The sequence below is a fragment of the Desarmillaria tabescens genome, assembly GCF_030435595.1.
Source record: "Desarmillaria tabescens strain CCBAS 213 chromosome Unknown EV420scaffold_54, whole genome shotgun sequence".
In the NCBI taxonomy this organism is placed as follows: domain Eukaryota; kingdom Fungi; phylum Basidiomycota; class Agaricomycetes; order Agaricales; family Physalacriaceae; genus Desarmillaria; species Desarmillaria tabescens.
This window is the reverse complement of record NW_026848353.1, coordinates 253,023-279,882: the sequence shown is the minus strand read 5'-3', so window position 1 is coordinate 279,882 and position 26,860 is coordinate 253,023. Positions and strand designations below refer to the sequence as shown.

The following is a 26,860-nucleotide window of genomic DNA, read 5'->3' as shown; positions in this document are numbered from 1 at the left end:
CAACGATGTCCTATGCACCCTCCTCTCGCCATCTTCTCAGATGCCTGTGGGTTTGGATGAGACTGGCGTCACTGAATGTGCATGTTGCTTTGGAGAGAACACCATGGAGAAATCTTCTCCGATATCTACGCGTCAGAGCCTTCACCTTCCTCGATACGCGCTGAAGATGTTTTCTTATCCCCATTTTCTGATTCTTCGGTCAGTCTGCATATGGCCTAGCTTGAAACGCTTCAAATGACATGACAACCCAAGCAAACCACAGAACTGATCGATAGACCCAAAACTCGAATCCAGCGTTTAAGTACAAATAGCTCGTAGTCTCTCTCCCCCTCCCACATGAACGGACGCATCTTGTGGACGGTCTTTACACTATCAAGATGGAGGTAGAAGACCATGATGGTCTTCGTCTCCTCGGGTCTCTTTTGCGCGAAGACCCCCGAGTCTTCCAGATGTTTTCTTCCGACACACGGATCCTCCTACGAGTAAGGATCCGATGCTACGTTTCGCTCGCCGAGTTGCCATACAAGTCTTGCTTTCCGAACCCGCAGAGTCTCTTCGTTTCCAGTGTCCATACGCTTCACGTAGCAACGCCGCACACGAATACCACAAGAACCATCGACTGCTTGAATGGTGGGTAAATGATCGAGAAGTTGGTACCAAGGAATAGGAATGCGCAATCGAGGTCATCATCTTCTCGCAATTTTTCGACATTGATCTCTTCGTAGTGCCATAGGTGAGGATTGGAGCATATTGTTGCGAGTAGACGTTGTAGCATCGCGATTCCCAGCTCTGTCCTTGTTGATCGTCCGGCTAACCCCTCACGATAATAGTGGATCAGGAATGTTGTCGCAGTTCGCCGAGTTGGAAAAATGGAATCTTGTTCTAATGCAGATCGGACGATGAAGATTTACATGCCGAGTGGATAAAGTAAATTGATAATTTATTGGTTCCGAAGAAAGATTCAAATTATAACGGTTGGTTGTCTATGCTCGGAACGCATCGAGCGTAACTGCATCATTTCGATATCGGTCACAGTGGCGTGGGACACGTATGCCTGGTCACCAAGTAGATCCATATCCTTTTTCGACCGTTGTTCTGGGGAACCTGTAGCTTTAGACTCAGTGACCTCTTGGTTCGCTCGACGAACGTTAAGGATGATTCTGTTGGACATGACACATGAAAATGTGACAGAAAATCCTATAGGAATCTCGAGAAGGTCGGCCTGTGGCAGTGGTCAGATGATACCATAACATATCTCAATCTCGAGTTCTTACCGGGGCGGCAGTCCAGACAAGTAGATTGGTGAGATATGTTGCGAACATGCTGTAGAGATAATCAAACACAGGAAGAAAGGAAGAAGTGGCGTACCCACACCACAAAATAGAAGACTGAATCTCGTATGAGGATGCTAACGAGATGGCGTCCGGAGCTAAAAAGAGGTCCATCGGAGCTGAACGTTTGGAATCCCCGAAATAGCGCCAGCCCACACAACAGGGACTCAAATGCAATCGTCGGAATCCAGAAAGTGTAGAAGTAATCCGGTATACCGTTCGGAGCACAGAAAGAGGTACCTGCAAGGGTGTACGACACTGCTACGGGCCGGTTTTTAGTCATTCGGGGTGAGAGATGAAGAGGGCGCACTGCTTAATTTAGACAGAACGATGCCCATGATGACCGCTGCGCTGGCTGAGCATATAATAAAGCTCGTGACCATGAGCGCTAGCACTTTTTTGTTGAGAAGATACAACGCGTAAAGTCGCATCTGTAAAATCACTTATGTTGCTTTTATATGAGTATGTTGGTAAGAATGGAGAGCAGACGGACCTTCCGCTATCATGCACGCAATTAGGCCTGTCCATCCTTGCCACTGGAAGAAACGGTGACCTTCAACATGATTAGGCGTAGCCGGAGGCTGCGGAAAGAATAACGTACAACTATGTAAGAAGGTCACATACAGCCCACAGTCGGTCCGCATAAAATTCCGAAGACTTACAACTAACGGAAATTGGTCAAGATTCATGAAAGGGGTTAAGGCTAGCCGCTTACCGATTCAGACAGCGGCATCATGAAAAGGCCTGTAAGTGCGGCACGTCTACATGAGAAAATCGTGGACTCTATCTTCGGCGGGCCACGAACCATAGTAATTAAAGCTGGGAGAACAGGGCATTAGAATGAGCGTAAAATCCTAGAAGAAGCTGGCAAACACACATGACTGATAATAGCGTGTAATATCGATTCTGAGGTAAAGACAAGTCATTTCATCGCTCAACGTAGACTTAGATGACGACGTACAATGATGAATAAGAGTTTGCCGATAGACCAGTGACTCCTCTACATGAACGGTCATTGACGCTCACATTCAGGTCTAGGTAGCACATACCCAAACCAAGTCTACCTGGTGCAAGATTAAATGAAGTGCGTAGTCAGGATGGTTAAATGAAAGCTTACTTCGTCATCGAGTGTAATCACTATGTGTGAAAAACAGGTTCAGATCGGTCGCAATAACAAGGCATAGCGTTACTTACGATGGTCGAACAGTACTATCACACCCGAGGCCACTGGAAATGACATGAATAACCACATTTCCGCCAGATGGAATAGTCGACTCACAAGCAGAATACCGTGTTGAGTGGAGGTCTCGTAGCCCAGCTGCGGTGAGACCATTCAACGACATGGGATGACAGATCAGTTCGACCTCACGAGGACAGCAAAAACAACAAACTACTTTACGGTGTCTTTATGAAGCATCGTCATTGCCGCTGAACCTCCACTGCCGAAGGGACCTGCCGATATCACGACACAAGCGCTGAGGCGTTTTGGTCAAATGTGTTGAGAACTGGTCTCCGGTGCTTATCGAACGGATCGGGATCCGACCTATTCCCGTTTACTTCTCCTTTGATGCATAGAGGCTGCGAACTTGAGAATGAATGATTCGTTGAACCTGCTCGGGACTGGGCTCACGTATGCTAACAATAACGCGGAACATAAGATGTCCTAGGTGACATGATATAAAAGGCCTATATCATCGGACAAGGGTATCAAGAAGTTCTCAGTCCACCAGGTCCGCTTGTGCGCAGGGGCCTATGGAAGTTGGCAGAGGATGATCCGTAGTACTATATCGTTTTCCTTGGACCAGCTGATACTCACTGTCCAACTCGGCAGGGGGATATTGTTGAAGCTTCGACGCCGGGCTTGGAGATCTTGAACAAGTCCATGTGAAGGTCGCTTCATACGTCGAAGCACTAACACCTCTCAAAGATCATCAGTACTTGACATCAGAAAAGGCCCTGGCATCTGGTACGGGCGCGTTCATTCTGTGATATGGAGAGAAGCCAGATATAAATGAAGTCACGGACTCACACATCGGTGCCTCGTGATATTTTGGCCAGATGCAGGGGAGGTCGTTCGAGCCTGGAGATGTCCTATATATGCAAACAGACAAGGATAATCCAGAGCCCAATAGCACCAACGTAAGTTGGACGGCGGATCAGCATAAACAGCGCCCAATGAGACCGCCCGTTCAATGATTAATGATTTGATAGAAGGTGGACGATAAGTGAAAACACTACACGAACGACATACCGTGGAGCACACCTATGGCGATTGCCATCGTTGGCAGCCGAAAATCCATGCCGCACAAGGAAGATTCAGTTCTGCGAGCGGTCAGCTGAGCCAAAGATGAAATTTTCACAAATCATCGTCACACGCAAACGATCTAAGTTGAAACCAGGGATTTGCAGTAGGCAACTGTCCTGTGAGATCATGGTGAAAGTGGAAAGATTTCCTCGCTGTTTCGTTGACAAAGTGAATATGGTACTATCTTTCCACGCTCTCGGCTACCGTCGGCCGACCTCTTTGCAACTGGTTCCGAGCACTCTTGTTCTTTCCAGGCCCAAGTTAGTAATGGATACTTAGACTTGCTGTTCCCTCGACTTTCCAAAGGGTGGCGTTTCGTCCAACTTGGTCCCAGATTTTCCGTGACGAAGAAATTACAATGCGTCGGTGAAGTCGGTCACCGTGTGGTTGTTCACGTTCGAGGTGCCAGTCAATACATTGAACGATACGGTCACGTCTACTGCGGTAGATGTTTTCGGGGTTGGCGATCCATGGTCCAGACGCGGTACTTGTTTAAATGGCAAGGCTATTCACCTTTCTGATATTTGTATGAACTGTGCCTGTCTTCTATCCGTTAAGGTACTGGCATCGGCACCTAGCATTCAAAGCTGACGTTGGCAGTAAGTAGTGTTTTCTGCTCTCCCCTACGACGCTGAAGGATACGGGGTAATTAATGTAGTTCTAGCATTTTATCTGCGTCACAGTTCCATTAAGGGTCCTGTACGCCAAGTTAGGCGAAGAACATCGAAATGTTGAGGCAGCGGTGATGATCATGCGTCATTTTGCATGACAATCGGACAGATGAGATGCAAATCAGCCCTGGTAGACTATAAGCCGAGGTAAAAGCGTATGTGCCATAATCCATACTTATCTTCCCCCGATCCGCTGTACCATTCAACACGTCCCGGTACAATACTCTTCGAAAGTGACCTGAACACTCCATGTTTTGCTTCGACCAAGGAGCCATCAATGTCGATGATTGACTCGGACAGCCTCCGATCGGAATATAAAGATTTGTGCGTCTGTCAATGATCATTTCTAATTTCCACTTGACGCACACCCTGTGTAGAAACGTCAATTACTACCTTTCCCTCGTGGCTTTCTGTAAGGTTGACATTTTCTGTCATACCTGATACCGACCATCGCGACTATCTCTTTAGCGATACTGTACTACGACTATGCTCTCACCTTTGCCTTGGAAGTATCACGTTTTTGGGTACACCGGGGATTCTCCTGGGCCGCTTTCTTTTTCTATCTGAATCGCTATCTCGGAATATTTGGGCATGCGCCGGTTGTTATGGAATACTTTTGGACCGGGTACGCATCCAATAAAGCTCAAGTGAGTTCTGAACTTGAGTTTGATTGACCTATGTTGAGTTTAATTTTGGAAGATGTCAGTAGCTTGAATGCTCGTAATGACTGTAGCTGCTTAGCGACACGTCAAGTTTAGATGTCTCAAGCTCCAAACGTATCACCAATACTTCGTTATTATTGTACAGATTGTGGTCGCAGGTGTGTAGAGCCCACCATAACTATCGCGTTGTGTTGATCTTCTCCAGTGATGCTGATCATGCGCACATATGCGCTATACGACAGAAGTCGCAAAATTCTCATCGTTCAAATAGGTGTTGCCGTTACGGCTACTATTTTAGGCGCTGTGAGTACTTCTCACTGTTGTTGATCTATTTCTTAGTTCTACTAGTACGCAGTCGCGTCGGGTAAAAAAACGAGCCCTGATGCGGATCCTGCTGATATCGTTCCGTCCATTGGCTGTTCCACGTCACTGACGAAAGACTCGTACGTACGCCGCTCATATCTTCAAGGCTGTTTGTTCACTCGCTATTTCTGGCTATAGCGCCGCGCGTTCGTGTCCTTCTCCATTTCTTTGTTCGCCCAAACTGATGACAATCTATCACATCAGGCCTAGGAATCGCCTGGTGCGGCATGCTGGTGTTCGACATCATGGTGTTCACCCTCACCCTTCACAAGGCATTGCAGCTTCAGCGTGCTGGTGGGGTCAATTTGCTCACTTTGTTGCTGAGAGATGGTTCGTTTTTTCATCCTTATCAGTCCAATAGTCACGCTGAGAGATATGTGCAGGCTCGGTTTATTTTGGGTAGGTCATGGAGCCTCAGGTAGATATCACATCTTGATAAACATCACAACAGAGTTATTGTTGTCTCCAACCTTGTCAATATATTAACCTTCTTCGTGAGTCCGGTAGTCCCATGACAGCCATAAGAACAAGGCTAACCATTTCTCACTGGTAGTTGGGAAACGTTTGTTGCTGTTTATGCTTCAATCTATAGGTTCCTCACCCTATTTTTTACTCAGGCCCACATTCGAGGGGTATTCACGACATTTACGAACGTGTACGTGTTACTGATGATTCTGTAACCAATAACTGATAGCACCCTACTCCTAGAATTTCAAGTACAATGCTCTCACGACTTATGCTAAACATCAGGGATCCAAAGCTCCTTCATACTCCACTGAGTACGACAGTAACGGAATATCCTATGATATCCACTTTTGTCGACTCACCTACGAGGCTTGGGCCCGCAGCACCTGCCAGTATGGACCCTGAAAGCCACAGCAGACACTCCGGTACACAGCATTAAATATAGCTGACTCTGCCCCACAAATGCTAACAATAGCCACAGGAAGCGACATAGAATTACTTGACATACGGTGATATCACCGAGTTCGTTAATTAGCGGAGCTCCACTGCAGACTTTCACGCCGTGTCTACCCGTCGTCGCACCACATTGAACTCCTGGGCGCTATCTGATCGATAGAGGAGCTTCCAAGTAAGGAGGAGGAGGAAGGTAAGGAGGTGATGAGTAATAAAATGAAAGAGTTAGAGGGTTACATGCACGCTTTACTCAGTGGTCTCGAGGTTATTATGTTTACGAAAGGATATTCATGATACATTCAATGTAACTGACGCGACCTGTAATTATATCTCTCTAGTATGTACAAGATTCTTGACAGTAGGCACTACATTCATTATACAAAGCTTGCAATATATGAAAGTGAACGTGAACGAATCCGAATCCCTATCATTAGTCGCTACAGAGTCCCCAATCAAATCACTAACCCGTCCATGTTAACTGGTAACTCGTCATGATGGTCTTCCTCCGAATGTTCCCACAAGAACCGGGCGGTTTGTGTCTGCTGGGTCACTGTAAGCCAAGCCTCGAGTCTCCTTCCGAGCTCACCACCTCGGCCGCCACATATGTCCCCCGTCGTATTAAGCATTTGTTCTTTCTCCAGCTCCTTCTCTAAAGGCAGCGGTAACTTTGACGAAGGTTTTCTCCTCCCTGCAGCGCCAGCACTATGAGACTCAGGAACGGGGACAACTACAGGATCATTTAACCAATCCTCCTCGGATTCTTCAGGGCCTAAAATGCTGTCAACTAGACCCTCTTCCCATCCATCCCATTCGACAAAACGGTGAGCCATACGTAAACGTGTGCCAGCGGCTTCATAGTACAGCCAGTCTTTTGCAAGAGACGCGTTTTGGTCCTTGCTCTTGGAAGCTATTTCCACAACAATGTCGCGAAAAAGCTTGGCCGTGAAAGGACTGGCTTGAAGGAAAGCCGGAAGATGCGCGCAAGCCCAGAGTGGTCGAGTCGTAGTTGACTCCCAATCAATTATACACGTCTAAAATATATGATGTTAAGAGAAAAAGAATAAAAAGCTTACAACGCGCTTACAATCTTTGTCGGGTCTGCAGTATCCACAAACACGTTCTCCAGACTCAGATCATGGCAATCGAGTCCAAACATCTCCGCTTCCGGAGAAGACCCTTCCTTCTTCACCTTATTGGCTATCTTCTCCATCAGGTTCAGCCACCTATTGGTCTCTGCCCGAACACGTTCGACCCGCTGTTCGAGATGGGCGATCAAGAATGTACTTCTTTGCATCCTCCGATAATCGCGATACATCGCGTCGCCAGGTCCGTCCCACTCTGCCTCGCTTTCCTCCAAATCCCACTCGTCACTGTCGTCACTCTGGTCTCCCGGTACAGCCTGTAGTTGATGGTGGCGTGACGACATGATCTCGTCGGGGTCAAGATGGAGTCTGTGTGGCGCTGACTTGCCCTCGTTTTCGCGTCTGACACCATTTACTTCCCTCTCTGCGCAAGACTCAAAATAGGATTGGCTTGTCGTCCAAGGACCACGATTAATTTCGTCAGGATGGGCCAAATTACCTCGGTGAGATCCGAAGAATGGCCATGAAATGATGGGACCGACATGGTACTCTTTCTTGGTATGAGACTTGGGGGTGGCGGTAGTGGGGGATGCGATATTGGACATCGCTAGTGTTGGTGAGAACGGAAAAGCGGAGTAAAAGGTCTGTACCGCCTTCGGCGTCGCAGCATTCGAAAAAGATGGAGTTGAAGGAGGGCTCGGGCCGAGATAGAGAGATCCTAATTGGGAAAAGCGGTGAGCGAACAGCGGTAACACCATCTTCGCGATATTCCTAAGAAGTTTGACGAGATCATTATAGCCCAGTGAATGGTAAACTTCCGCGAGGGGTCTTCCCGGTGCCTGGAAGTATGGGGTGGGTCTACGAATGCACACGGCTCTGTGGGTAAAATGCATACCTTAGACATCAGAATGTACTCTCCTCCGAGCCGGTTATACGGATTCGAGTCATAGTGATAAACGAACGGGACTGGGATGTTCGTGTTTTGCCGCAAGTATTGCATAGTCGCGACTTCCGACTCTGTCTTCAGTCGGGGCATGAATCTGCGGGCTACCCTGGCGACGACTTGCCTCCCATCAACGAGGGTAACGAGATAAGCCTACAAGAAAGGTAAGACTGGGGGTAATAGCAGCGGTGAGAGACGAACCTTATGGAAAGTTCCTAGACGTAAAGATAAGCGTCCTGTTAACCATAATGAGACACGGCGACATACCTGCGCTGAGAAACGAGATACGAGCGGGGTTAGTGGCAAACATTTCGCGGACGACGTCTTTGAGAACGGATCTATCAACGAGAAATGGCAGTGCACCATGGAGAGCAGCGTCCGCCTGTTTCTCTTTTCGCCGGTCTGCGTGTTCCACGTCCCAATTCCACTCGAGCGTTTCTTCAGGGGCCATCGTCGTCGTAGACAGAGAATGGTGAGCCTCGGGTCGACCGTGCAGTCCGGCATCGCAAGTCATGTCAGGATCTCGAAGAGTCGTTGTCGGATCCTGAGTACCGAAACGCGGGGATGTCTGCCGACGAATGACAGGTGAATCGAGACCAGAAATTGGCCAGTAGAAAGGAAAAGTCTGGTACGTGCCCAACAATGAGCGAATGCTGGGTAAATGGAATGGGTAGGTATAAAAGGGAGGTTAAGGTTGGTAACGTACTGGATGGATTGATTGAATTCATGCTCGGCATTAAGCTGTTTGTCATTGCTTTCTGGTGCCTTCCCGATTTGCAAAGCAGCGTGATCGTGCATTGTCAATGTCATCGCCATGTCTGCTGACCGATCCCGCAACGGTGCACAGTGTATCCCGCCAGTTGCGGGGAAGAGGGATCGACCTGAATGCGGGGAAGTGGTCCATGAAGAGTCTTTAATTTTATGTGGCAAAGATGCAGGTCCTCTGATCAATCACCGCTCAATGTCCAGAGCCTAGGTAGGCCGGGATCCGCAACGGTGCTGCTTCGCTTTATCTACGTGACTTACACGGCATGGTGTCTACAAAGATATTCCGTATTCATTCTTTCGTCCCGGCGACATGAATGGGGACACTTCCTGGCAAACGTGCTGTAGTATTTGTATCAAAACTCTCTACTGGGCAAGATAGAAGACTGACAGTTCCGGTAGAGCAGGGACGGAACTCCGCCGTCATTATATCTTAGACTGGCAACGACAACAATCCTCACGCTGAACCACCACGAAGCTGGGCGCCAAGCATGCATAGTATGGGATCCTTCAAGAAGCTACTAACGCCAAGTCTCCCAGCCTTGCCAACGCGCGAGAACAACGCGTTAGTATCGTAGAAGAACTTCGGGTGCCAGAGGTCTGTCATGCTGTTAGTTTGTTCGGGTCATGTCGTAAAGATATGGAACATTGAACTCTGCGGGGCCCCGTTGTGAAAGAAACGCGGGGTATAGGGGTACGATAATTACTGCGGTAATATCGAAAGAACCATAGTAAAGTCAGACAACTATATTGCTAAGAGTTGTTTCTGAAGCACAGACAGACGGTCAACTCGCCGCATTTGCTTGGCGGCTGTCAGTGACATGTTCACGTACGCCAGCCTTCGGGAAATGGTCAACGTGTACTGCGAATACCGCGAGTCCGAAGTAAAAGATGTACAACGCACCCCAAATGATATCAATGTTGCCATAGCTCTTGACGAGAGCGCGCTTGAGTGATAAGGTGCCAATGAATGGAAGGTGCGCTAGAAGTTTGTTTACGGCCCGAGACGCGCGAGAGATAAGGAAAGAGAATTTTTTGACACATATAGTGATCCATCAATTCGACCACATGCAAACTCCAAACTTCAGACGGAGACTCCACCACGAAAGTATACGAGCGAGCACTGAGGGAGTCCACCTGTTAATGCAGATCGATTATCTCTGGTAAATTAATGAGAGACTATCGCAGTCTGGGCAGGTATTAGTAAAGGTCCGAGCGGATGACGAATGATGATACAGTGGGAATATGGGAAAACGGGACGGTTAACGGAAGTGAGCGGACCAGTCCGACCAGGTAAAAAAAGAGTCTCTACAAATTGTAGCTCTCTCCTATCATTTCCAGAACAATCAACCTGAAACGCAGATATGTTAATATGAACCCCGTCAATACGGAAGGAGGGAAGGAAGGAAATTCCCGTGCACTCACCAAACGGAATACTTTACATGTTGAGCAACTCGTATGCTTTACCATCTTCCCTCAAGAGTTTCTCGATCAGCTTCATCCCTTCCATGACTTTCTCTTCCTCAACTTCCTCCCCACTACTTGAACACCGACGGGCAGCCCATTCATCTTGGCAGAGTCATAGTCCTTATAAGCGCCCGCTTCGACCGCGTTCCGCGGCTTGAATCCTTCTAGCGCATCCAATTTCTCACTGACATGGGTCACCGGAAGGACACCTGCCGTATAATCCAGCTGTGTTAATTAACTTAGACGTGATTAATCCAGAGGAGACCGATCATCACTCACCAGATTGAATAGAAATGTATAGCCGCAGGACTTGTATCCTTCTTTCATTCCCCCGTGTGGGACCGCCGGGAGCGCGTTCGGAACAGTCAACAGGAAGTCCAAATCATACTCGTTCCACATATCGAACCATCGCCGGCGATAAGCCTCGCGCTGAGCGACCAAAGGCCAGTATTCCGTAATACTCTTCTCGTAGCATCCCTCCACTAGGCCCGCATACATCTCATCACCTCGTACGTAGCGGAGATACCAAACGTACAGCCGCCGCATCCAGTGAGGGAGAGAAAACATGATTCTAGCTTGGCTAACGCCAGGATCATTGGTTTCACCTAGCTGGAATGGCTGCATTACCGTCTTGCCTAAGATTGATGTGAGAATTCATTCAGGTATATGAACACCAGAACGAACCTCCATCAGCAAGGAGAAGCTGAAAGGCGATTTTCAGTCCTTCGTAGGGGCTTGGAGCAGGTCTTGAAACCATTGTATAAGCTACAGAAGAAGAAAAAGGCGGTTATACTCACATCGTGAAAACTTCATGTCCATGATTCTGGAGTGTCTCCACAACAGACGATAGTGCCCGCTTACACGCGGGAGAAGGCAGGACGACGCCTTCATAACGTTAGAATCATAATAAGAGTAAAACTAAGTAAATGTGCGGCTGACCATCATCCCACATCACGCCCCATTTCAACTTCTTCTTGCTAAGATCAACCTCTCTCCACGGGAGGTTTATACACTAGTAAAATCCTTCATCACAAGTTTAGGTCATCGGAGCCACCGCTTACAGTATGGTCATAATCCCAAGGCTTCTGCATCACGACAGCTTTCCAAAATGTTTCGAGGTCTGCAAGTGTGCGTGCCATGGGAGAGCATACTGCCGCTACGCCTTCTTGGCCAGGTATGCTTGTGGTTCCTCCCAACTTCGGGAATCGAGTAGTCGACGATCGGATAGTATAGACACCAGAATAATGGGAAGGTGTGCGTACGGAACCTGCAACGTCCGTTCCGAGTCCTGAGAAACAAATCAGCCGTCGCCTGGGAACACGATGGAATCGTTCTTACCTATCCGTGACCCGCCAAATGCAAGCAGAGCTGCCTCGCCACCAGATGATCCACCAGGAGAATAAGCAGGGTTGTGTGGATTGGTCGTGCGACCAAACAAGTCCGACGACGATTCGAATGAAAGCAGGGTGATGGGTATCGTGGTCTTGACAAATGGAACAGCACCTGCGTCTCGAAGAAGCCGAACGAGTTGGCCATCTTCTTTCATGGGCTGCCCAACCCATGCAGAATACCCGATAGTTGAGTCCCATCCTTTAACGCCTATCGACTTGAGAAGCAGTCGTTCAGTCTTTGATAGCAAAATACTAGGAGACACTCACGTCTTTTAGACTGACCGGAACTCCGGCTAATGGACCGTTCTTGTTACATTCCTTTGCCCAAGTTTCCGCCGAAGCGATCATAACCTCAGAGAGGCAATTGGTCTTGGCATGAGCTCTCAGTGCTTGCTTGCCGTACGCCACCAAAACATCGGACTAAGCACGGGTCATATCTTTCAGTATGCGGCTAACAAGGAATGTGAACGTACTGGGTTGTATGCTCCGCTCTGTACACTTGCAACCAAATCCGCTATCGGTCGGGAGAGTATCTCGGCATCATTTTTGTTCACAGGTTCGTGATAAACAGAGTCCAAATCTTCGATGCGCTTCTTGCGCTGCCTCTTGTTTTACACGGCTGTAAAAAAATTAGTTTAGACGTGGATGAAGAAAATCTGCCCACCAAGCTTTCCAGTGACTAAGAAACGACGCCATTCACGTTTAGAAGCAAGAGAGATAGAAGATTCTCTTAGACGCTATCGGTTCACATGCCTGATAAATCGATAACCGCTTGTATTGGCGATATCGGACCGGATGTTCTCGTGATAACCGCGATGATAGTAAGTAGCGAACCAAAAGGCAGGCATTCGTAGAGAGACAAGGATAACCTCATATGTAACCCGACAACTGGAAAACTGGATTGATTGGCTATCTCCGCTGATACAGCTCAGGTAAATAGAAGTAAACTGACATCCAGAATTCGAACAACCATTCGGCCCGGTCAGCCGAAGAATTCCCGCAGGAGCGCTCGCGTAGATACAATAAACGACTGGGCATTAATTAATATTGACAAGTTCTGTACATAAAAATTGGAAACGGGTTACATGTCGCATCGTAAGACCGCTGAGAGGTAACAATAGACCGATGATTCGATGATTCGATTCGCCTTCTACCTGGTCTGGTAACCAGACACTTAGATTCGACCTTATTTTAGTGGCCGACTTTTGGTGTAGAGAATTAGAGTACGACCTGTGGGAAGGCGATATTGAGGCCGATAGATATCATATGACACCCTCGACAACGCCTGATATTAAATCTATCTCGTTCTTGCGTCTCCAGCAACGTCGCTCTGTCGAACTGCAGAAGTCACATCAGCATGACACCAAACAATAGTTGACGAGAACCCGGTGCCAAGTTCCTTGAGTACTCAACTGGACAATGGTTGTGGCGATAAATCGAACGCAAGCCCGTGTAGTTTCTCTTTGGGTAGATACTAACGGTATACGTGACGATAATATAGTAGTCCCCGTGGCTTGGCGAGAGGTGGGCATTGATTGGATTGTGGACGAGGATGCGACGACGACAGCAAGGGGGGGGGGGGGGGCGAAAAAGCCAATTCGTCGCCCATGGGATAAATAAAAACAGAAACCGAATACCAAACTGCTTGGTTTTCTCGAACGATGCATGTCACTAAGTATGTAATGACTTACATTCCCCGCTGCTCTGATAGACTGATCTCGTGGAGAGTTGTATTAGCATCTTCGCCTGGGTCAGCCTAAGATATCCAGACAAGAATGATGTCGCGCCTACCATAGTGCATTCAGCCACAGACCTAGTCACAAATTGACTCTACAAATTTCGAGCCATTTGCTCCGAGACCATGAGGATGTTTTTGAGGGATACGAACCTCCTTGGGAGGGATTAACAAGGAGGACCTCCGTGTTTTTTCTGGCGCCTTGGATCGTGGCAATTTTGCCTCGGATGTGACACTGACCACAGCACGTTTAAGAGACTCCCTCAAGCGTGGTGTGCTTAAGGGATTGGAGTGTGTAGTAATGGTTGCATCCAGGGATAAGGATCTCGTATAAGGCGGCTTCCCTGAAACGTTAGAAAGCGGCAACTTTGTGGCTTCGTTAGCCTGCGGTAGAGTTCGCGCCGTCATGGAGTGTCTGTTTACGTAGGGATTGCGCATCATCCCTCTCATGAGCTCTGCTTTGGACGGAAGATCGCCAGTGGACACAATACTCGACCGCCGCGACGGTATAGGGGAAGCCTCGGGTGAGGGTAATATCACACTCCCCGGTGCCTTCTGAGGAGTCGACGGTTGGGATATCTGGGATGGCAACGGTGCGGTATTTCTGCGAGGATTATTTTTTCGTAATTTCATAATCGACAGAATGAGGTCGGTTAGTGGTAGCAAGGGAGAGTAGGCCTACAATGAAGCTGTCGAGCGGGGGACTGTGATCGAAGGAAGCGGATGCTACTATTCGAGAGAGATGCTAAAGGATAGATCAAACTAAGGTCATCTAATATGAAGAGAAACCCAGAGCTACTTACGTTCGTTAATAGATTGCCAAGGAGCAGAGAAGCTGCTAGTACTGTGGCTTGTCAGGACCCGTGAGAGTGAGAATGAAGACTACGAACACGCTCATTCGGGGGATGACAAAGATAAGGATAAATCGAGCCTCTCTTCCAGACCGTTTAGCTCGTTAGACGACTCATGATGGTAGAAAACAGAAAACAAAAAAGCACTGCCACCGGTCCGCATATCCGCGGCGGCAGGCAAGGCAAGTCGGAACAGCCTGAACAAGCCTTGTTACGGCTACCACTACTTGTCCTACTATATCGTGTTCGTTTCCAAACACATATTGCTCTTCTCGCTTTCTTGCACCAAGTACAAAATACAACAGCCTGTTGTGCGGTTCTCCAAATTCTTGGTGATCATGCCGATAACTTCTTTTGTCTAGTGAGGACTTCGACGTCGCTACAACTGGTGCACACTTCTGCTACGAGGCTCCGCATATACGCATATATTCTTGACTTCAAGCCTGTGATGCTCAGCTATTCGACTGCCTGCAGAATTTACTTGGCGGTGATCATCACAATCCTCTCCTTGGACCAGCTTGTACATGCTACTCCTACAGGTTGAAAGCCCCCTCATACAAGTTATTTGCCAGTACCGCCTCTGACCCCTGATTCCAGATGTGGCAAAGCACAATCAAGCCTCGCTAGGGAATTTCCGGACAAATGGGAACCTGGATCCATACCCCGACAAGCCACGCATTACTTTCAGCCCAGATGGGACTTTCAAGATCACCGTATTCTCCGATTTGCACTTTGGAGAGGGTCCTGAAACAACATGGGGCCCTGAGCAAGATGCCAATAGTACACGGCTCATGAGGAGAGTCCTACCAGAGGAGAAGCCTGATTTTGCGTGAGTCATAGTATCACTCGCCTAACCAGCAGTTTACAGAAACTTGTTGAATAGTGTGATCAATGGCGATTTAATTACGGGCGAAAGTCAGTTTTCTGTTCAAGCTCTTTGACATGGCGATCTCATGAAACCTCAGATACATTCAGAGAAAACTCTACGACACTTGTAGACCGAATCGTTGCTCCCTTCAACGAATTTCGCGTGCCCTTTGCCTCTTCTCATGGAGTCAGTCTTTATACATCTTTGGACTTGCAGGTATACTGATCCTGAAACCTAAAAGAATCATGATAATCAAGTCAACATTACCCATCTGGAGGAGATCATTCGTGAGCGGCAAGCTAGTTCTTTTAGTTACACTCGTTCCGCGCCATCCGGAGTGGGAGGAGAGGGCGGTCCAGGAAACTATTGGGTCCCGGTAAGTCGAAGGATACTTGACTTGAAGAAGACTCGCCTTACTTCAATCTAAGGTATATGCGAATGAAGAAGGTAAGATTTCTCCTGTCTATGTGAGTATTGAAGTGTCATGTTCTGCGGTTGACAGATTATCATCCCGTTTTGATTCTGTGGTTCTTTGACTCTCGAGGTAGATAACGATGTATTACTTGGGAATCCCTGCTAAGGCCATTAGGTGGATTTTCGCCTGGTAGAAACTCAACACCAGTTCCTGACTGGGTCGATTCATCTGTTGCGCAGTGGATTGAGAGCGAAACAGTCTCCATGGAAAATGAGTGGGGGCCTGCAGAAAGTCGGGGAGCATTGGCATTTGTCCATATTCCGCCGTGAGTCTTCTCGAACTTCATTTATTTATGCTTACGCTTTCAAATTTAGACGCGCTGTGCAACCACTTCAGGCAACGTTGAACCATACCTCAAATCCAGGGCTCAACGGCATGCTCTTTTATCTTTGCCATTATGTCTGGTCTTAATGCTTTCCATTCAGAGGATACCCTTGGGCAGGGTAGCACACAAGCTAGCGTCAAGGATTCAGATGCTGGCAAAGATGAGCCGTTCTGGAATGCTCTGAACAAATATGTCAAAAATCTTCATGCTGTGATTTCTGGTCATGGTGAGCGATAGTAAATTGTTATTGACGCCATCGACCCACTGATACATCGTAGATCATGGCAATGAATGGTGCTCTCGGGAGACGGCCAAGAACGTTATATTTTGCTTTGACAAGCACTCCGGGTACTGTGGATCTGACTAAAGTCGCCCTGAGAAACTGACGAAGCTGCAGATACGGCGGGTACGGGAAATATTGGTGGGGCTTTGGCGTCCGCAATCTGCTATTCACGTCAACGGATCCTAAAGACGGCGTGGATACTTGGATCAGGCTTGAGGGAGGTGAAACTAGGGCAAGGATTGTACTTGATGATAATTACGGTAACGTTCGGTTTTTTGCAGACTTACTCCCACTTTCAACTAACAGTCTTACTCAGTATAAGTGTCACCTAGTAAAGACAATGGTAACGATTAGTTGAACCTTCACCAACAGTTGAAATGCCATGTTCGTCGATGTTCACATGACGGTATGTGACCTCCGCGCTCTTCATGAATTATCGTTGTATTATGGATCAGGTTCCGCAGGTTTCATCTTCTGTCATCGACGACGTTGATGCGAGAGGAATTACTGCCGACCCACTTGATAAGGCGTCACATTTATGGTAACTTGTGCTGCCGTCTCTGACCTGAGATCTTTCTGTCTGGGGCTCCTGCAACGAACTTACGTTCGTACTCCGGTTTCGGGACCAATCACCGCTGCTTGAAGAAGACCAGTCGAAACATTCTACTCAACTTCCCTCTTTCTTTGATGGTCGCCAGATGTCACTGCAAGGAATCCACTGCATATAGCTTCTCAGTTCTGAACGCTCACCGTGTGTGCCCTTGATGGCGACATATACATGGGCTTAACCAATCGTCGGCGTGATTTCCTTACCGGGGTTGATGTTCTCACCTCGACAGCTTCTGGATGGGATTCACGCTCGCTCTTGGTTAGCAGCTATTTTGGGTCGGGTAGAAACTGTCGGATAACAGATACAATTCTGCTTGAGCACGGCAAATCAGTCTAGCATAGCCGAGATCCCCGACGGGTTTTTCTGTGGGCAATCATTTTCCTTGTATTTTGACCCGTGAAAAACGGTTACCTATCAGGACTGACAATACATTCCTTCAGTTTCGTCGCTCGTTTCCGTGGTTCTGCTAGATATATCTGAATAGTCTCACGCAACCGCCATCTTCTTGCAGACTTCGCCCTATCCTGACTTTGTCAATGCGCTTGCTTCTCTCGTTCTTGATAACCCAAAACTTACCATCTTTATGGATTCTCGAGCTCATCTTATGACTAGTACGACCGAATCTGATTCTTCGGGGAACGGGCATACGGTATCACTGTTCCCGGCGTCCTGGGACCCGGTGTCGCGGCGAGAAGAACTGATCCCCAGGCATACAGACCATGGTTCATAACAATGTAACTATTGACTTCCCCAGGAGTGGCGAGATCACTACTCTGGCTGGGTATCCTCTGATCGGTTTCTGGTCTTCACTTTTCTCGCGGTCAATAAGTGCTTCTGTTTCCATATTCTGGTCGTGAACTATCGAGATGTCTAGATTCTGAACATTGCTAGCTCAGATTTAAGCACTTTTTTGTCGGGGAGCGCTTCGAGACTGTTTCATGGGCCCTTCCCGCCAATGGAGGTATTCAGGTCGCGCGACGTCGCGGGCATATGCCCAAGAGGTATGCTCTCCATATGTCTATTCCTCGCGTTCTGACGTTGATCCACCTGCGGCCAGGAGTAGAAGAAATCCCGGTTCGGAAGCGAACGGAAAAAAACGATCTCTCCTCTGGCTCCTAGAGTTGGAGGACGACAAGAGTTGCGGCAGACCCTCAGATGACTTTTGTCTGTTATAAGTTCCGAGATGACGATACGGGACATGGGATATGCTTCAAACCAAGACGATATGAACAAAGCATTCTTACCTCACTGAACAGTGATCTAGATAGCATGTTGACACGGAGTTCCGGCCCTTTAAGATTCAGAGCAGATTCGTTACATCGCACAATAGCATGGCACTGTATCTCATATGCGGACGATTGAGGCCGCTGGAAGAGCGCTGCGAAAGCGGATGAATAGCACCTCTTTTTACGATATGGACGTCAGGATCCCCTCTCCCCACCATCATACGCGCGAGCCTGATGCACTACTGAACCCACAGTCGTGGGATACAATTTTTTGTCATTGCCTCCGACAGAAAAAGTAGTCCTGATTAAGACATCAACTCCCATGTTGATTATGTTGTCTCGCAACCATAAGTAGCGCCTCTCGCTGGCGCTGCGGACATATCAGGACGTATCATGATGGCGTGAACGTTACAAGAGCTAGTCAAATACGAATTGGACCCTCTGGTGCGGGTATTAAACGAAGGTAACTGGGGCTCGATGCGTCATCAGTACGAGGAACATGACACTACGATGCCATCAATGGTACAAATTCCTCTGCCACCAGATGGCAGAAGTCCACAGCACCGCCGGCGATGTCACTAACGGTCATGAGGCACCGTCTGCAACGCGTCGGCCTTCGGTCGTTCTACATACCAGTTGACATTGCATTTGTTACATACGCACTAGTAAAGCAACTTGAGCAACTTCACAGGTACTCTCTTGTCAAAATTCATGGTGTCCCTTTTTCGAGCTTGCTGGTATGACTGCCAGGTATCTTACTGACATCCAATTGCTTTTAGTTCCTGATTGTCAGGTACTTATCCATCAACGTTTCTTTTCTGATGAGTGTCTCGGAATCAAGACACACGATATGCGGACTGCCAGCTGTCATCGAAATTCCCGATGTAGTCCTGCCATGTGTATACCATCCATGTGCTATCCTGCGCTATCTTCTCCTAGAGTACTTTTGATATCAGTGTTTCAACGATGTTCCTTTGGCACAGAAATTCAATTTGTGGGTTGAAAGAGGAACCTGATCTTCAAACTTTTGTGAGTGATTTACAATTAAAAATTTCGATACTCTGTTTGCTGAAAGGTACCAAATAATTTTGAGGGGTCGTGCGAGAGTAAACTTCTCAAACAAAGTTACAATGTAGCACTGTATCACAGCAGGAAGGGTGTTACAGAGGCCGAAAGGGCCGCAGAGAAAGCGTTCCGGAGATCGGGCCGACCTCCAACCAAAGGCGTCAGACACTGGACAATTTAACTCTCGCTATTCGTGATATGGTGCACCCAGCCCGGTGACTTTGCTACAAAGGTGCGTCTTATTTTCAGTGACCTTTTTCCCAGCGTCAGATACATCATACAACTTAAAAAATGATCAACAGTCCGTTCTGCTCCCAGGTGCCGGCATAATCAAAAGACAACTTTATCTACTTGATATTGCATGACGTTCATAATCCTCCTCTTTATTATGCAATGTACGAAATTTGTTTACTACTGAAGCCACTTGCTATATCGAAATGACGACTGACTCTGAAGCAGTCTATCCGACTCCGGTCATACAACGATGTTCTATAACGTTAGGACGATTGCCGACTGCATGGTAAATTAGATACTCCCTTGTTCTCGTGGAGTGGGGTCGCTATAACGGGGAATCCTGTACTCAACCGTATAGCCGCTCTGGGGTAGATACGGCCAGTTAAGCACCAAATAGGTCCCCTGCGCCTTAACTGGGGATGTGCTCTTAGAACGCGACATGCACCGGGTGTCAGCATCCACAATCATCGCATACCTAGACGTCTTGACAGTAATTTTATTCAACAAGAGCTTCGGTCAGGGTTTCCCTGGTATACGCAAACAAATTGAAAGGAACTAACGTCTTTGCGATACATCAAAGTAATGTCCGGCGAGTCTGGGCCAGCATGTGGGTCACTCAGCCTTGGCTTATTTTCTCGACAATTTCCTTAAGGCCTCTCTAATAGACCGTCATCAGCTGAAGACTGACCTTCTCCCTGCATCAACCATCTACCCGCCCCTCTGTAAGAGCGGGATTCCGTACCGTTTTGATCGATGGCGGAGCAAAGGTTCGTACCTTCCATCATGATTTTTAATAATCATAATAAACCTCTAATTTTGCAAAGCGGCCGCATCCGACTTTCAAAATTGACTGTTCCCGCCAGTGCAAGGTGGTAAATTGCCATCAGTGAGTATGTAACCCCCAGTCCCCATTTTTTGCTCCGCATTCTTAATTTACCTCTCAGGTCCGTTGATGGCGCAACGTTGGACCACTTACGGTAGTGCTGGTGCATTCGGGATGATTCAATTCACGTTTACCAAATCTTGGTTAAGGTTTGAACTTCCTACTGCCGGTGTGAATGTCTATTTTCCCTCGTGCTTATCGTGATACGTCTTAGGTATGAGTTTCAAAGCTCACCTGTTCAATACCGGATATCTACAGTGGTTCAAAGGCACCGTAAGTGACGATACAATCTTACTGGAGAAAGTACGCCGCCATGAAAAAGTCATCGTCGATGCATCCCCAACCCACAGTGCCTTCGATCATACGGATGTTCTGTCAAGACCGTTGGGGTATGGTCGCGCCACGAATAAGTGCCTGCAAGGTTGGCCATCCTTCGCGTCCGAGCTTTTCGATCATGTTTAAATTTGCTGGTATTCTACAAGACGGCAACTCAACAACTCGTCTTTCATGTTTCCATCTATACGTAAGTTCATCTTTCTAGGTAAATATAGAGAAAGTTACATTGAGTTTTAAACTAGCAGAAAGATTTGATCGCACATCGGTTAACAAAATACGTTGAGCCGCGTCGAAGACATGGACAACCCGCAAGTCGTTCCGAACGACAAGCACGGTACCGGAAGACGAAAAGCTTCTTCGCCTCACCTCCAAACGACGTCATGAGATCACTGGGTCCTTCGAATTAATGGAGGATGTCACCTACGATCACAGAGGATCGAATGTGATTTGATACCTGTACTTTTTAAATAGCACACGCGATGCAATCCTCCCAGGGAGTCACTGGCAGTGGTTAAAGAACTTAGAACTTGGCTATGATGTTCCTCTACTTGGTTGCGGCTGGTTCGTTCTGTTGGTCCCGATGACTTTCCCAGCGAGAGGGAGATAACCTTTGCGACAAGTCGGGAGAACAGTTTACATGCTCGGTACCGGTCCGGGGGAGGGGTTGTACATGTGCTTCACCTAATCCCGACGATAAAAACCATGATCGGGCGCAAGAAAAGAATTGGATTTGAGAGAGATATTCATAATGTTACTAGCAAGAGCCTTAGAGGAAAATTTGGAAATGTCCCAATTCTGAGCGTGGATATGGAGTACTGCCGGTCAACATCAGAGATACCCACGATAGGAGAGGCCAAGGAAGAATCGGATATATCAATTCTGAACATAGACTTGAAGCACTTCCCGTCAATAAGTATCAGTAGCGGGGAAAATCAAGTTCCCTGACTTGGCGGTTCTCGTCAGCAAGATGGTAGAAGAGAGAAGGAGAAACCTTAAACAAGAAGAGTCGTATGCAGACTCGGCGGGGCTTCGATGAGCATCGTGATCTTCGGACGCGAAGCGTTCATTTTTATTCTCTACTACTTATGTTTCAGCTGAATCTGCGAGTAGAACATACGAGGACAAAAAATACCCGGCTAGTCGGGACGCGCTTCCGACCGCATATCAGGCTCGATAAAAAAGATATCTTTAGTCCTGTATGTCATGAACCCCGCAAGATGAAGACGAAGGACCATAAGAGAAGATAATATGATGCAGAAAAACCATCGGATCATCACTCCGTACCGGCTCGATTTTCCTTCAGCCGAGGTCCGTTGATAGAAGCATAACGGTACGAAAGAGAAGGTGGGAGATGTTTCCCCGTGATAACGCCACAGACAAAGCGAGCAGGAGCGTGAAACCCGAAGCCTGGTTTAAACTTTCGGTGAGATTTGTGAAAGTTTTCCTTGAACAAGCCGTCGGCGACTGCAAGAAAACGGACGGGCTCACATGTTAGTATCTGGTGATGCTGTATCTTGCACGGCCGCAGTTTGCTCAGAGCGAGTACGTAGCACCTGCGACTCGAAGGAGAGACTGATGTTCCCGAATCAGCGGTAGGAACTGGGCCGCGAAGAGAAAGGACAGACGACTTGAATTTGTGTGGGAATGCATAAGAACAATAAAGGCAATGTTCAACTCTAAAGACCGTAAGAACAATTGTAGCAATAAAATCCCATCGCATACATATTGCCTCCGGCTCGAGGAGCCCGAACAAGTGACGCAGTCACGACAAGAAACGCCGTGCTATTGTATCCCGAGCATCCCGTTCCGCCGAAATGTCACTGGCCAGGAAGGTCGGAGGCTTTCCGCCACAGGTCTAGATGAGGACACGCGAAGACATACGATCCACGGGGAAGGTCCGCCTGGAGAATGTATACACAGCAAGCACAGCAAACGTCGGACATTAGAGTTATCATTTCACGGTATACTTGGGCCAGCATTTCCTCGGTGGAGACGTGGAGGCAGAGGGAATGCGGCTTTTGCCATCGGTTATCACACATCATCGGGCCTTGACATCGAAAAACCGACATCTACAAGTGTCACCGAAGGTCATCATCAATGATTCACAGGCCACAGTGGTGTGCCTGCGAATCCTCTGCGACGACCGGTAGAGTGAGAGCTCGGTCGAGTGACCGTGGTTGTTACGCAATAATGCTGCATCAGAAGTCGGTGTTCTGAAGTCGGGGGAGATATCTTAGTTCGCAGTCCAAGTAACAGAGTTTGGATATCGAACTTGGGTGATGAACCTCAGAGCTAGCGTCGGACTGAGAGCAACGGCGGCGGGATAAGAACGGAAAGCGGAATTGAGTAAGTTTTTGAAATGGCCCGGTGAAATTCAGGCGTTGGATACCTCATATCGATTGCGCCACAAGGAAGCTGGAAGCCGGCGCAGTCCAGAACATAAGCCTATGAAATGCCAGCGCAATGTGAGTAGTACCCAGATGCTCTTGGTTAGGCACGATCTCCTGGGTCTTACACTTCTTAACTTTCACCACTAAAGAGGAAAGTTGAAGTCCATACTGAAGAAGAGACAAAATTTTGAAGAACTGCCAATGCCGAAGTGCGGCGGAATCTTACGGTCCAGGCAGAAAGATCGAGCGATTGTGTACAGTTGACGACACATGTGTGAGAGATCAGAGATGACCCTAGCATTTGCTACGTACATATTTTCTGTCTAAACCGGATTTGGGCGAGGTAGACAGAACCATTACATTGAAGGTATGAAAGTGGATGCTGGCAGAGTGCAATTGAACGGCCTGACGTCAGTTCCACCAGATGAGGGTTGCCAGGTGTACGTTTGGGCGTCAAGCATAAACACGACATTGGCCGTGCTACTCCCCGTATTGAAGAGAAGGCACCATCAGGCATGATGTATCAATACCGTAAAAGATACCGATCATAGGGAAACAGGAAGGAAAGGGAGAAGAAACGGACATGCGTCTTCACGAAATCGATATCTGATGCTTGTGAAATGTTTTTGCAAGTCTAATATGAGGACTAAAATACATATCAATACATACGGAACAAATGCGGTACAATAACAAGTCAATGTATGCGTAAGATGAGAGAGATGAAGCAAAGAGCGTGGTCATACAAATGAGTGTGCATGTTCAACAAAGCGAAGAGAAGGAGCGTGCTTGGTCCAGTGAGTAAACAAGAAAACGATGAATCCGGATGCAATAAAATATATAATCTAGAAAGAAAACATGCCGAGATGAATATTGCTGAGGACGCTGAGCGTTGTTTTCCGTTTACTTTTCTTTGCCGACGGTGATGGCGGCAGTGACGGCGGCATTGGTGGTGGCGGTGGTGGATGTGTGGAAAATGAGACTGCAGCGCGATCGCACGGGCCATATTGGCCTAACGCTAAATCGCGTTGAGATGGGTGAGGCTGACTGTGGCGAAGGGAAATAGTCGTCTTCGTCCATTGAAAACCGTGACGGTGGCATCTCCTCCTCACAGCTGTATGCCCATCCTCCAGTAAAGTCTTCCACCGTATCCATACCATCGTCATCTTCATTCATCATCCTCAACGATATACACGGCTTCCCGCTTTCCACTGGGAGACAGGCTCAGCGACGCGAAAGAGCGTGTCTTGACGAGTGTATGTGAGCTGCTGCCGGCAGAGGAAGGGGAGTGGGCTAATGGTAAGCAGAGAGTCTGTCGATATACGACTTGAGAGTGTGGGAGAATATGCGGTAGCATCGTCCCAATGGGATGGGAAGGAAAGATGGTGAACAAGAGAGACGAGATCAGCCTCTGCCTCGAATGCCCAGGACATCGTCAGGCGCGTCGGGAACTGATTCATCGGGAGTCTGGTTATCCAGGGCGCGTACCCAGTCGGGTGACGGGAAAACAAGGGGGTTGGGTGATGGAGAAGGCGCCGTCGGGAAACCCTGAATGGGAGAGTCGGCACGGGCAATGTCCATGGTAAGTATTTAGACTTGGTTGTGGTAAGGAGAGTGGATGCTGGTGGCGTGTTGTGTTTGAGGGCCAAAAGTCAAGTCTAGGGTGGATTTTCGAATCGTCGGCCCTCTCCTTATGAGTGTTTTTTCCCTCAGATCCATTTGGCCCTTCACATCAGATTTGCACCGATTTAGCTACATCCAGATGCGGATAATTTAAATTGGATACGCAACACGGACAAATACTTCTTGACAAATTCATCTCTCTGGGTATCTGTTACCGTTTTGGATACCGTACCACCGGCGCCAAGTTCGTAGATATTTTGGTCTCATGCTCCTGGTCACACACTCAATCCGCGGCGCCTGTGCGCGACGAAGCGCAGGCACCCACCGACAGCCGGTCCCTTGCTCTCCGCCACGACTGGATCTGCGACCACCGGGATACGTACAATCCTACTTCCGAGGCCTTGAGCGCCTAACATCGTTACTTCCATTACTTCAGTAACTGATGTTCCCCTATATGTTGTACATTATTCTTGTGTTCTGGAGTTCCTTTCGGCTCATTTCCCCGCAAAAGTGTGGATAAACTTGCGTTTTGCGAACAAAAACGATGGCTGATGCAAGGGTCGAACTTGCGGCCTTCTGTGTATAAGTTCGATCCCCGCTACCGAGGATAAACGTGTAAGACAGAAATCATAACCACTAGACCAATCAACCGATAGAAAGATTTGTTGCATAGTACACTATATCCATAGGACAACATGGTGTCTTGCAAAACCGTTGTTGCGGACACTTCTGAAAGGTAGCAATATTTTCTATCAGCAATCCCACGATATCGAACAGCGGGAAAATATACAACCATGTCGACCTGACGACTACACTGTTCTGAGAACAACATCTGGGATTAGGGGAGTGCTTAGAAAGAACAGGCGGGAGGCTTCGAATTTCAAACAATGCTTCTTTCGGAGTAGACGCCTGCGGTCACGTCTCTGGTTACCCTCATTGGTAGAAGGTCGTTATGTTTCATCTGTCCTACGAACTACATATATTCTATACATAAACGTGGTAATCAAAATTAAAGAACCATCCAGCGGACACTAACTGTCCAAAAGGTCATGAAGAATTCCCGCTGACACTTGGAACCTGTCAGGACTCAGGAACACTGTGACTAGCGCTAGCGCTTGATTCTCTTGGTAGGCCGCGGAGGGCAAGACGAGCAAATAGGACACTTCTCCTCCGCTGTTATCAACAATTCGAATAGCCTCGTTTATTGGCATGGAAAGACCTCAGTGGACCGCCTCGTGGAAGGCGCAGATCGACGGCACTGGAACCTCAGTAGCTGACCTTCGAGAGTGAGAGCCGCGGCCCGCTCCTCAAGACGTACCGGCACCGGCTAGATGGAGTTGAAGATGCTGGGTTGTCACGGCGTAGCTACGCATGTTGAGCTCGCAAGGAACGATTCTACGTCTAGGCCCTATCAACGACACCTACCGGTGTTTTGTGATAAAAGTCGAAAAGCAGTCGAAGACGCGTCAACGGCGGTATACTAATCAAAATCCCGGACCACTAGAGAAGACCCACAACAAGATCTGCGCTGCGTGAGGGTTATCTTCAGCTGGTCTAGATCCGGACGTGAATCGAACCTACGAAGACAGTGTGCAAAAAATTTGTGACCTCTTCATGTTATGATCTTGAACCTGGAATAAAAGAGTAGAACAAGCGCAGGGAAAGATAGGCAAGTCGTATAGAACGGAGAGCAACGGAGGACAACTAAACAGTCAAAGACTACATCCTGCCCAAGACGCTGAAGACCCGGATACAACCACGCTGGGAGTGCTTCTTCACGTGAGCGCGTATATCCCCCTCGTCAGTGAGCCCAGCCGGAGAAGCAGAAGAGAAATTCGAGCGGTACCGGTTCAACGTTGAGGGCCAGACTGCATGGCCTGCACGAAATCTAGGGTTATGCCAATTTGTCCTGTTTCCAAAGATTCGAATCTACGAGACAGGATCCAGGGATGGTAGCTGATGGAAATATACTCCAATTAAGCGGGTGCCATATGAACATTTGAACCGGAATATGAGGGAATGTGGGCCATCAATGTTAAGGTTATTATGCACAGGGGTTGT

At 48.0% G+C, this 26,860-nt stretch overlaps 6 protein-coding genes and 1 non-coding gene across 7 annotated transcripts; 3 read left to right on the top strand and 4 right to left on the bottom strand.

Annotated features, from left to right (window-relative positions):
• Positions 1-836: 836 nt before the first annotated feature.
• EV420DRAFT_1003068 (uncharacterized protein) lies at positions 837-2,808 on the bottom strand. Its single transcript, XM_060465277.1, has 13 exons — positions 2,611-2,808; positions 2,526-2,558; positions 2,449-2,468; positions 2,381-2,395; positions 2,293-2,331; positions 2,209-2,237; positions 2,137-2,150; positions 2,043-2,075; positions 1,825-1,884; positions 1,642-1,773; positions 1,373-1,589; positions 1,275-1,323; positions 837-1,222 (listed from the first exon to the last, which is right to left on the bottom strand). The coding sequence occupies exons 1-13, from the start codon at positions 2,672-2,674 to the stop codon at positions 962-964; spliced, it is 966 nt and encodes a 321-aa protein (XP_060325136.1). The 5' UTR covers positions 2,675-2,808; the 3' UTR covers positions 837-961.
• A 1,776-nt stretch (positions 2,809-4,584) lies between these two features.
• Positions 4,585-6,236, top strand: EV420DRAFT_1648856 (uncharacterized protein; the record flags this gene model as incomplete). The annotated part of the gene is made up of 13 exons (XM_060478223.1): positions 4,585-4,631; positions 4,685-4,719; positions 4,776-4,954; positions 5,049-5,127; positions 5,175-5,272; positions 5,318-5,412; positions 5,471-5,478; positions 5,537-5,662; positions 5,716-5,731; positions 5,784-5,826; positions 5,886-5,894; positions 5,950-5,987; positions 6,041-6,236. 13 exons carry the CDS (start codon positions 4,585-4,587, stop codon positions 6,234-6,236), a joined length of 969 nt encoding a protein of 322 aa, XP_060325135.1.
• Positions 6,237-6,545: 309 nt separating this feature from the next.
• On the bottom strand, positions 6,546-9,004 carry EV420DRAFT_1574510 (uncharacterized protein). The gene is made up of 5 exons (XM_060474422.1): positions 8,543-9,004; positions 8,477-8,490; positions 8,228-8,428; positions 7,335-8,171; positions 6,546-7,281 (listed from the first exon to the last, which is right to left on the bottom strand). The coding sequence occupies exons 1-5, from the start codon at positions 8,787-8,789 to the stop codon at positions 6,703-6,705; spliced, it is 1,878 nt and encodes a 625-aa protein (XP_060325134.1). The 5' UTR covers positions 8,790-9,004; the 3' UTR covers positions 6,546-6,702.
• Positions 9,005-10,478: 1,474 nt separating this feature from the next.
• EV420DRAFT_1622747 (amidase signature enzyme) lies at positions 10,479-12,746 on the bottom strand (the record flags this gene model as incomplete). The annotated part of the gene is made up of 11 exons (XM_060475847.1): positions 10,479-10,562; positions 10,583-10,732; positions 10,787-11,142; positions 11,192-11,253; positions 11,305-11,392; positions 11,447-11,519; positions 11,569-11,795; positions 11,846-12,113; positions 12,166-12,318; positions 12,372-12,503; positions 12,648-12,746. The coding sequence occupies 11 exons, from the start codon at positions 12,744-12,746 to the stop codon at positions 10,479-10,481; spliced, it is 1,692 nt and encodes a 563-aa protein (XP_060325133.1).
• Positions 12,747-14,687: 1,941 nt separating this feature from the next.
• On the top strand, positions 14,688-16,796 carry EV420DRAFT_1574497 (Metallo-dependent phosphatase-like protein). The gene is made up of 14 exons (XM_060474421.1): positions 14,688-14,795; positions 14,847-15,023; positions 15,082-15,313; positions 15,368-15,399; positions 15,450-15,538; positions 15,594-15,728; positions 15,781-15,799; positions 15,855-15,896; positions 15,942-16,092; positions 16,142-16,200; positions 16,253-16,378; positions 16,431-16,500; positions 16,550-16,695; positions 16,752-16,796. Exons 2-14 carry the CDS (start codon positions 14,933-14,935, stop codon positions 16,754-16,756), a joined length of 1,197 nt encoding a protein of 398 aa, XP_060325132.1. The 5' UTR covers positions 14,688-14,795; positions 14,847-14,932; the 3' UTR covers positions 16,757-16,796.
• Positions 16,797-19,798: 3,002 nt separating this feature from the next.
• On the top strand, positions 19,799-21,734 carry EV420DRAFT_1722461 (uncharacterized protein; the record flags this gene model as incomplete). The annotated part of the gene is made up of 8 exons (XM_060479780.1): positions 19,799-20,177; positions 20,236-20,337; positions 20,434-20,460; positions 20,515-20,622; positions 20,668-20,726; positions 20,936-20,976; positions 21,261-21,350; positions 21,383-21,734. Exons 1-8 carry the CDS (start codon positions 20,153-20,155, stop codon positions 21,732-21,734), a joined length of 804 nt encoding a protein of 267 aa, XP_060325131.1. The 5' UTR covers positions 19,799-20,152.
• Positions 21,735-25,344: 3,610 nt separating this feature from the next.
• On the bottom strand, positions 25,345-25,450 carry EV420DRAFT_t245. The gene has a single exon. It is a non-coding gene; the product is annotated as a tRNA-Val (tRNA).
• Between the last annotated feature and the right edge of the window lie 1,410 nt (positions 25,451-26,860).